At 36.6% G+C, this 10,494-nt stretch overlaps 1 protein-coding gene across 1 annotated transcript; it reads left to right on the forward strand.

The window, feature by feature from the left end:
* Positions 1 to 405: 405 nt before the first annotated feature.
* Positions 406 to 6,890, forward strand: LOC101314980 (nucleosome assembly protein 1-like 1-like). Its single transcript, XM_004306142.1, has 8 exons — positions 406 to 468; positions 663 to 755; positions 938 to 1,022; positions 1,100 to 1,159; positions 1,246 to 1,432; positions 1,525 to 1,702; positions 1,796 to 1,849; positions 6,456 to 6,890. Exons 1-8 carry the CDS (start codon positions 406 to 408, stop codon positions 6,888 to 6,890), a joined length of 1,155 nt encoding a protein of 384 aa, XP_004306190.1.
* The last annotated feature ends 3,604 nt before the right edge of the window (positions 6,891 to 10,494 follow it).

Raw genomic sequence — 10,494 nt, forward strand, 5'->3', positions numbered from 1 at the left:
AACGGACTTCGTTTGAGAAAATTTTGGTCAACAGAAGTGTTGTGGTTTTCGGGGTTTTTAGTATAAATAGAAAATGTGTGTGGGTATTTTTAGAAGGGCATATAACACAAAACTACCGTTTACAAATGCAAATGATAAAAAAATCTTTAATTGTTCCACATGATAAAAAGGTAATCTCCAAAACATATTAGATGATAAAATGGTTACCTCTAAAGTTATTAAATGATATAACAGTCCATCTAAGATTTTTTTTATTGACACTTATACCCTTCTGTCTTCCTCGTCTCTCTAAGATCAGTGAGCGTCTCGAGGATATGAAAACCCAACCCCCAAAAGCATGACGGAGACGCGCCCTTTCTCATGGCATCGTACCGGTGGACATAGCTTCCTCTCAGCATCGCAGTCATGTCTGTGGCTTTGGGGGTGACGAGCTCCGGTGAAAGAGAATCGAAGCTCGAATGTTTCTCGGCATCTCCACTGCATCTCCCTCTGCATCCCCTGTGTCTCTAGGCCACGCTAGTCGACGGCACTCGCCGGCGGCATCATCCACTCCACCTTGTCAGATCAGTCAAGGCCCGCCGTGTCCCCCCTCCTCGTCACGTCACATCACCGGTGAATCAAAGAACTAATATAATCCTGCACACTTATTTTGTATTTTGCAGAGCCAACATGATGAGTTGGAAAAGAAGTTTTTCGAAGAGAGGGTTGCATTGGAAGCAAAATACCAGAAGCTCTATGAACCTCTCTACAGTAAAGTATTGTAGGCTTTCAACAGGCGCTGGGTTCTACTTTGACAAGTTGTCATTATTTAGAATGCTTATGATGTTTTTACAAATCCCCGTTTAGAAATAACTGAAATTGGTGTTTCTGAATTGGCTTAAATGTGATATGCAATGCTGATGTATGCCTGTCTGATTAATATGATGGTTGATTGCAGAGGTACGAAATTGGCAATGGTGTAACCGAAGTTGAAGGAGTTAATCCTGAATCTGCATTGGACCAAGGAGATAATGCCACCGAAGGTACCTCTCACAAGTCAAATCTTTAATGACTCATTCAGTAGTCTCAACTTTGATATTGATTGTATGTGTTATTGTAGAGAAAGGGGTGCCGGATTTCTGGCTCACGGCAATGAAGACCAATGAAGTTCTTTCTGAGGAGGTGGGGAAACTTTTTAACACATTTTCTTTGTGTATTCTTTTTGAAAAATAAAATGCAGAAATTTGATCAAATGTATACTGGAACAAATCTCAGAGCGTGATGAAGGGGCTCTGAAGTACCTCAAGGATATCAAGTGGTCTAGGATAGACGAACCAAAAGGATTCAAGCTTGAGTTTTTCTTCAATGCCAATTCTTATTTCAAAAATTATGTACTGACAAAAACGTATCACATGATTGATGACGATGAACCTATTTTGGAGAAGGCAATTGGGTATCTATTAACTGTTGCTGTAAAGTATTTGCTCCCTTTATTTCCTTTTTAAATTTTGTTTTGTTTTTCTAAAAAATTGGGTTATCTAATAGGACGGAGATTGATTGGTATCCTGGGAAGAGCTTGACGCAGAAGATCTTGAAGAAGAAGCCAAGAAAGGGATCAAAGAATGCTAAACCCATAACTAAAACTGAAGACTGTGAAAGCTTCTTTAACTTCTTCAACCCTCTTGAGATACCTGATACTGATGATGGATTTGATGAGGAAACTGTAAGTTTGGCTTCAAGCAAAAACAAGTCCTATGTTCATTAATATTTTGATGTGACCAACTGTTCTGAATCTCTTTGATATAAATACTGTCAGGCTGAAGAACTTCACAGTCAGATGGAGCAGGATTACGACATTGGGTACGTGGTGGTATTCTTTTACTTATGTCTAATGAATTCACTCTGTTTACTGTGATCTTCTACAAGATAAATTGGTTACAATGATGTATATATAAGTCTGATCAATTGGTTGGATGAGTGTTTTATAATTGCAGTTCTTTTGCAAGTGACAAACATATGCAAATAGCCAAATACAGATGAAGATAAATTGTCTATTTTTCTTTTAGAACTCTTACACAATGAGTTTTATGTCACATTCTATATGAATAAAGCAATATCAGTATGTATAAGCTCTGTAGTTCTACATCCTATTCAAATGTGTCAAATGCTAGTAGTTGATCATATATTGAAATTTGTATATCATCTATATCAATTGATTAACATGTTGCTGGTTAACAAAAGTGTACAGAACCCTTTAGTGTTTTCCTCTGCCTTTTTAGTAATTGTAACATGGTCTATCAGCCAAATAAAATTAGTCAATTGTTGTCATTCAATACCAGAAACACAAACTAGTTTTGTTAGTATGTGTCTAATATACAAGTTCATCTGTCCAAACTAATGTTCCCTCTTTCGCATGTATTTGCATATGCACTGTTTCTCCAGCAAATTAATGTCTAATGCTCTCTTTCTTTGATGTTTTGGGGGTTCTCATTTTGGTTTCAAAGCCAAATTCCTCAGCACCCTTCTCCAGCAAACCAACGAAGACCAGGAGGTTGACGAACCAGGCGGGAATGACAAAGAGCCTGCGGAGGAGTCAGAGGGATTGATGAGTCAAGGCGAGGGAGAATCGTTTGGATTTGAACAGTTACATGATTAGTTACATGAACAGTTACATAGTCAGTTACGTTGCTTTCAATAGTTACTTGACTAGTTACATATTATCATTTGGATTGTGTAATTATTATGTGTACCTGACTTGTGTAACTACATTAAACTACATATATAACTATCCATGTAACTATAGATGGTCAGCTACATTTGCATTTATTAGTTACATGTCCAGTTACTTTTGCATTTGAGTATGTTGTTATGGCCAAGAAGCATAAAGTGTCTGTCGCGGTTCAACAACATGTTAAAAGCAGCGGAACGTTGCCGTCGCGGTGCAGCGGCACGCTGCAATTATTATTTGCTTGACTTATATAACTATCTATGTAACTATCTATGTAACTGTCCACGTAACCATGTAACTGTCCGCGGTACCATGTAACTATCCATGTAACTATCCATTTAACTATCCACGTAACTATATAACTATGCATGTAACTATGTATGTAATTATCCATATATGTAACTATCTATGTAACTATCCATGTAACTATTCATCTATGTAACTATGTAACTATCCATGTAACTATCCATATAACTATTCATATATGTAACTATCTATGTAACTATGCATGTAACTACCCATATAACTATCTATGTAACTATGTATGTAACTATCCATATAACTACAGATTGATAGTTATATACATGCTACACTTGTGTAACTACATTAACCTGCCTATATAACTATCCATCTATATAATTATTCATGTAACTATCCACGTAACTATATATGTAACTATCCATCTATGTAACTATGCATGTAACTATCCATTTAACTATTCATCTATGTAACTATGTAACTATCCATGTAACTATCCATATAACTATTCATATATGTAACTATCTATGTAACTACCCATGTAACTATCTATGTAACTACCCATGTAACTATGTATGTAACTATCCATATAACTACAGATTAATAGTTATATATATGCTACACTTGTGTAACTACATTAACCTGCCTATATAACTATCCATCTATATAATTATTCATGTAACTATCCACGTAACTATATATGTAACTCTCTATATAACTATCCATCTATGTAACTATGCATGTAACTATCCATATATGTAACTATCTATGTAACTATCCATGTAACTATCTATGTAACTATCCATGTAACTATTCATCTATGTAACTATGTAACTATCCATGTAACTATCCATATAACTATTCATCTATGTAACTATGTAACTATCCATATAACTATTCATATATGTAACTATCTATGTAACTATGCATGTAACTACTCATGTAACTATCCATGTAACTATGTATGTAACTATCCATGTAACTACAGATTGATAGTTATATACATGCTACACTTGTGTAACTATATTAACCTGCCTATATAACTATCCATCTATATAATTATCCATGTAACTATGTATGTAACTATCCATCTATATAATTATCCACGTAACTATCCATCTATATAACTATGCATGTAACTATCTATGTAACTATCCATTTATGTAACTATCTATGTAACTATCCATGTAACTATCCATTTATGTAACTATTCATCTATGTAACTATGCATGTAACTATCAATGTAACTAATCTATGTAATTATCCATCTATGTAACTATGCATGTAACTATCCATCTATGTAACTAAGCATGTAACTATCAATGTAACTATGCATATAACTATCCATCTATGTAACTATCCATCTATGTAACTATCAATGTAACTATCCATCTATGTAACTATGCATGTAACTATCCATCTATGTAACTATGCATGTAACTATCCATGTAACGATCCATGTAACAATTCATGTAACTATGCATGTAACTATCCATCTATGTAACTATCCATGTAACTACAGATTACTATTTACCTGGGTAGTTACATTGCTAGTTACATGGATTTTAATAGATTTTTGTTCTAATATGCAGCGGTACACTGCCGTTGCGGTGCAGCGGTACGCTACAATTATTATTATGTAAATGAATTGTGTACCTACATTAAGCTACTTATCTAACTATCAATGTAACTATCCATGTATCTATCCATGTAACTATGCATGTAACTATGCATGTAACTATCGATGTATCTATCCATGTAACTATGTATGTAACTATGCATGTAACTATGCATGTAACTATCCATCTATGTAACTATGCATATAACTATCCATGTAACTATGCATATAACTATCCATGTAACTATCCATGTACGTAACTATCCATGTACGTAACTATCCATGTAACTTTCCATCTATGTAACTATGCATGTAACTACTGACTGATAGTTACATGTGTAGCTTCATACATTCTACATAACAAGCTACACATTTTTTTTCTCACACAGAACACAGATTATGGCAAAGTAAAGCAATCTGTATTAATTGTAAATCATCAAATTAAGAATACTTACGAAAACAATTTAGTGCCAACACAACTTTTAGAACTCTGGCTTTCCTCATTCATCGTTTAATCCAAAATTCATTACAAAATAGAGCAGAAGGGGTATTGAACCATTATTGTCACCATGCTTCAGTGCACTTAACATTGATTTCAGTATGACTTTATCACTACCTTCCCTCAATGCAATCTGCATAAGTATAAAACATTATGAAGTTGTTTGGGTGTTGAAAATGAAGAACCCAAAAACAGAAGCATCAAGCTTAATAAATAAAGATATGTTTCACACAAATAATCTTTCATTTAGCTGTTCAACAAAACCGTCAACTCTCTGCATCTCCTTAAACACTTTAAGTCCTTAAAAACTTGCTTGGTAGACTTTTCTCCTTCATTTTCCAGTTTTCTGCAGAATGACCTTCCCTCCTTCCGACGGCTATAACTTTCTCTACAAAACAGCTATCAATGATCCACGAAATGTTCTGGAAACTACACTCTTCTAGCTTTCCGTTGATATAAGGAAAGTTTCTTGGATCGCTCTGAGCTGCTCGCAATTTGCCGTCGAATTTGACTGAAAATCTGGGCAGAATTCCGTATTTCTTAAGCTTTTATCTTTAATGCGCATCTCTTTGCAGCGTGTAACATCTCTTTCCTCACATTCCTTACTCAAGAACTTGAGAAGGTCAGCCCTCGCTAGCACATCAAGGTCCACTGCGCTCTCATCAAGTAAAAACACCAAAATTCATTCACAGACATTTCCTCAAACACCTTGTGTGCATAACCAAATAACATAACACAAATTAAACATCCCAAACAAACATGCATTTACAATCTAATCAATAAAAGATTCATGACACAACATTTTATTTCATAAATGACATGCCCAAAATACAATAAAACTCATGAATTCAAGCTTCTTTTTCTATTTCTAGTTTTAATCACATAAAAAAGAAAAAACAATCAATTGATAAAGAAGAGAGAAACATATTAGCTTACCTTGTAAGCTGAAGACCATGATCAAAATTAATCCGAAAAGTCATGACATAAGAGATTTGTTGAAGGATGAAAGAAAAATCAAAGAGGATGAAATCGTCGATGACGACGGAGGAGAGTTTCGTCGTGTGCTTTTAGATGTGTTCTCTTTGAGCTCGCTTTGGTAACGGCATCAATCTCTCGGTGGAGGACGACGGGTTCACCGGAGAGAGTGATTCGGCGGAGAGAGAGAAAGAGAAGAGAGAGAGAGAGAGTGAGGGAGATGAGTTGAGAGTGAGTGAGAGAGATGAATAATGGTTAATATGTTGTTATTTTTGTCAGTGGCATGACATGTAATTTTTTTAAAATTTATGGGCAACGGTTTAAAGAATTTAAATGGGTGTATTGTTTTATCATTAAGGAACATTTGCTAACAGTTTTATTATTTGTTACTTCTAAAGGTACCATTTCATCATTGGCCCTTTTTAGAAAACCCTAAAATTGCATCAAAGCCCCGTTCAGCTCTCTCCCTCTCCTCCCGACCGCACGCAGACCTCATCCTTGCCAGAGCAGAAGTCCACCGTTCGGCCACCGCTTTGACTGCCGCTGGTCCCGTTCAACTCAGTCGGACATCGCCTCCAAGTCTAGGGTGGTGTAGCACGGCGTCGCAGGCCGAAGATAGAGCTGTTGGCCGGAGAAGCTTCACGTGGTTCCCCGAAGCAGAGGTCCACCGTCTGACCGCCGATTCAACCGCTGCTGGTCTCGTTCGGTGCGCACAGACCTCCTCTTCACTTCTAGGGCAGCGCCGCTCGTCGTCTCGCCGCCTAGACGCCGCTGCTAAGTGGAGGAGCTGTGGTGGTCTTGCCGGATTTTTGTTGGTTTCGACGGCGTTTTAGGCCGGAGTTGGGTGAGTCTTGCTCTCCTCCTTCCTCTAGAGATGTTTATGCCTCTCTTGTGATCTAAAGTTTGAAGTTTGGGGCACTAGTTTGCAGATTTGGGGGTGGAGTTTGTGGTGGCTGTTTGGGGCAGTTTAAGGCCGAACCAAGCTTAACCTGAGGTATTAAAAGTGTTCGTTTTGCTGTGCTCTATAAGGTTGTTGTTGGGAGTTTGTGTAGATTTAGAAGTTTCAGGGTGGCGCGTGGGGCCCACTCGCCGCCGCCTGTGGTGGCGCGTGGGGCCCACTCGCCGCCCCCTATGGTGGCGCGTGGCGGCGCGTCCGGTAGTGTCTGTGGTGTTTGTGGTGCTGGTTAGGTAATGCTCATCAGTACAATTGTGTTGTTATGTGGTTCGTGGATTTTGGTTACCAAGATTGCATGCTAGGACCTTTTGGTTAATTTTAGGCTTGTGTGAGGTTTGAGTTTAGGTTTTGAGGATTTGAGGTAGCTGTATTGAGTCGTTAATTATGACGACCTTGGAAAGTTGTCCTCCCGTGAGTTAAGGTTTGTTAAGGGTGCAATATTCTCTTTAGTTGTTTGGTTACTAAGGTTAGTATTTGTGTTGTTTAGGTAGCTTGTGGAGTTGTTTTTGAGCTTGGTTCTTGAGTTCTTTTGTGAAGACGCAGCGGGATTTTTAGATGAGTAACATCTCACTAAAGTTCACTTTGTGACCTATTTATTTATGGTTATTTTGATGATTATGATTGGTGAAAATGTTGATGATGATGAGGATGATTATTGTGTTGATGATGATGATAATTATTATGATGATTGATTTTTGATAATGATTATGATGATTTTAATTTAAAAATTATGTTTTTGGTTTGTTTTAAAATAATGAGCTTGATCGCCAACAGCTCATAGGTAACTTAAAACAAGTTTTCCTTATATGATTATTTTAAGTTCCTTGTGATCATAATTTTATTGGTGATTGATAGATTATTTCTTGTGGAAGTATAATTATATCTATGTGGAAGGATATAATTTTATGATGTGCTCTTTATGTTGTTGATGATGTTGAATTAAAGATATGATGATGATTTAAATGTTATGCTTTTAAATAATTGTGGTTGCTATGATAATGATTTTGATGATTGTGATGATGATGATGATGATGATGATGTTAATGATGTTGAATTAAAGTATACGTTATTGTTTGTTTTTAAAAATAAATGAGCTTGATCGTCAACGGCTCATTGGTAAGATAAAACAAGTTAGATAGTCAAACCGGGTTCCAAGCCTTTAATCGGGTGATTGGTTACAGTTATGATGATTCTACTCTTTTGTGATTTGTTGTGTAGATAGTCAAACTGGGTTCCAAGCCTTTAATCGGGTGATTGGTTACGGTTATGACGCTATTATTATTTTGTGATGTGATATTGGACAGTCAAACCGGGTTCCAAGCCTTTGGCTGGCTGATTGGTTACGGTTAGGAATAGAGCTCTAGTCCGTCTGTCGGTGTAGGTCATGGGAGGTACCTGAAGGTATCTGGGACCCATGGGTACATAAATTGTTGTTGTAGGTCATGAGAGGTATTTATTAATATTTGGGACTCATGGGTACATATGTTTGTTATAAGTCATGGGAGATACATTATTGGTATCTGAGACTCATGGGTACATATGTACTTGTAAAAGTATTGGTTATGTGGTTTTAACATTTTCTTAATTGTTGTCATTTAATTCTTTATTTGAATATCTTTTGAATTATGCTTAATGCAGGAGATTCTTTAATCGTAATTGTATGATTTTTAGTGAATTTCCTGAACTATCCTTTTTGCAGGATTCACTTATGATTTTGATTGTTGTGGATGGTTGTGTTTTCTTATTATTTACTCACTTTTGAATTTTATTGTTTTGAGGTGATTCCTGAACTAAGTTTTAAAGCAGGAATTACCGGTTTTATCTTATGGGGTGTTGGAGATGTTGAGTAAATTTTGAGAATTACTCACACGAACTTTTTAGCTTACCGGGTTTGTTGTTTACAACCCGGTGCACCAATTCATAGTGTAGGGGTTAGACCTGCAGGTGATAATCAGCAGGGTTGAGGCAGAAACATAGTAGCTGGGTATTAGATGAAGTACATTTTATTGAACAATTTTCAGTTTGTTTTTAGGCGCATTTGAGCGTCCTTATTTTCCTAGACTTTTGAAGTTAATGTAATTAAGGAGATATAATGTATAACTCAGTGATGAGTTTTGTTGATATTTATATTTCCAGCTTTTGGGTTGAGTTTGGGATTGTTGAGCAGGTATTGGAGTCTTATTTTTGAGTTATATCATGTCCAAATTTTTGAAATTTATCCTTCGAAAATTAGGGTGTGACAAGGAGATATGCGGGAATGAATGAACCCTAGAACTAATTTTTAGTTATACTAAAAATTCCCAAAAGCCACAACACTTCTGTTGATCATAACTTTCTCATACAAAGTCCGTTTTACGCATGTCGCGTGTCTACGAACTCGTATCGCCAAGCTCTACAACTTCCGTGAAGGAAGTTTCTTGAGAAACCAAAAGAATAAAAAAGTCAACCAAGAAGTCAACCGAATAAAAAAAATAGAAACTAGCATCTAAAAATTTCCGGGGTATTACATTCAGATTAAAATAAAACCACACGGACTGAACGTCGACTTCAAACCATAAGGACTAAAAAAATTTCAATTCAAATATAAGTGAAGGATATAAAGTGGTGCCTCATGCAAACTGTTTTTACAAGCTATGCTAATTCCTAATGTTTCTTCATTTTTTAAGTAAGGATTTGAAAAGAAAAAGTTTACTTGATTTATTTCTACTCTTATGTCTCCTGATGCCTCTATGACAATCTCCAACACTCACCGCTCGTTTTGCAAAGCTTGTTCATTAGCAAAGTTGTAGGGACGACCCTCTTTTGTTGTAGACACAAAACAAAGCATTTCATTCTAACAGAGGATCCAAGGTGATATTTGTGGACCTATCAAACCAGAATGCATACCATTTCGATACTTTATGATTCTAGTTGATGCATCGACGCGTTCGTCACATGTCGCTTTGCTATCCACAAGGAATGTTGCATTTGCTAAACTCCTAGCTCAAATTATAAAATTCAGAGCTCACCACCCTGATCATCCGATCAAGTTTATTCGATTGGACAATGCATGAGAGGTTATAACAATATCTTTTGATGATTATTGCATGTAATACCCCGGAAATTTGATTTTAGTCTCTAATGTTATTTGGGAATTTTTGAGTTAGAAGTTAGTGTGTTTGAGGTTCGAAGGAAGAGCGGAAGTGTTCAGATGCGTAATTTACCCGAAAGGGTTTCTTTTTCATTCAGGGTCATAGAGTTGACTTTTTATTCGTTGGGTTTCTTGAGAAACTTTCTTCACGAAAGTTGTAGAGCATGACGATACGAGTTCGTAGACACGTGGCACGCGTAGAACGGACTTCGTATGAGAAAGTTATGGTCAACGGAAGTTTGCGGCTTTACGGGAATTTTGGGTTAAATAGGAAAGATTTCTCTTGAGTCCTCACATTTTTCAGAAAACCCAAATCCTTCCCTCTCCTTCTCTCTCCCCGACCCCGAGAGAG

This window comes from Fragaria vesca, linkage group LG6 (genome assembly GCF_000184155.1).
Source record: "Fragaria vesca subsp. vesca linkage group LG6, FraVesHawaii_1.0, whole genome shotgun sequence".
Classification (NCBI taxonomy): Eukaryota; Viridiplantae; Streptophyta; class Magnoliopsida; order Rosales; family Rosaceae; genus Fragaria; species Fragaria vesca.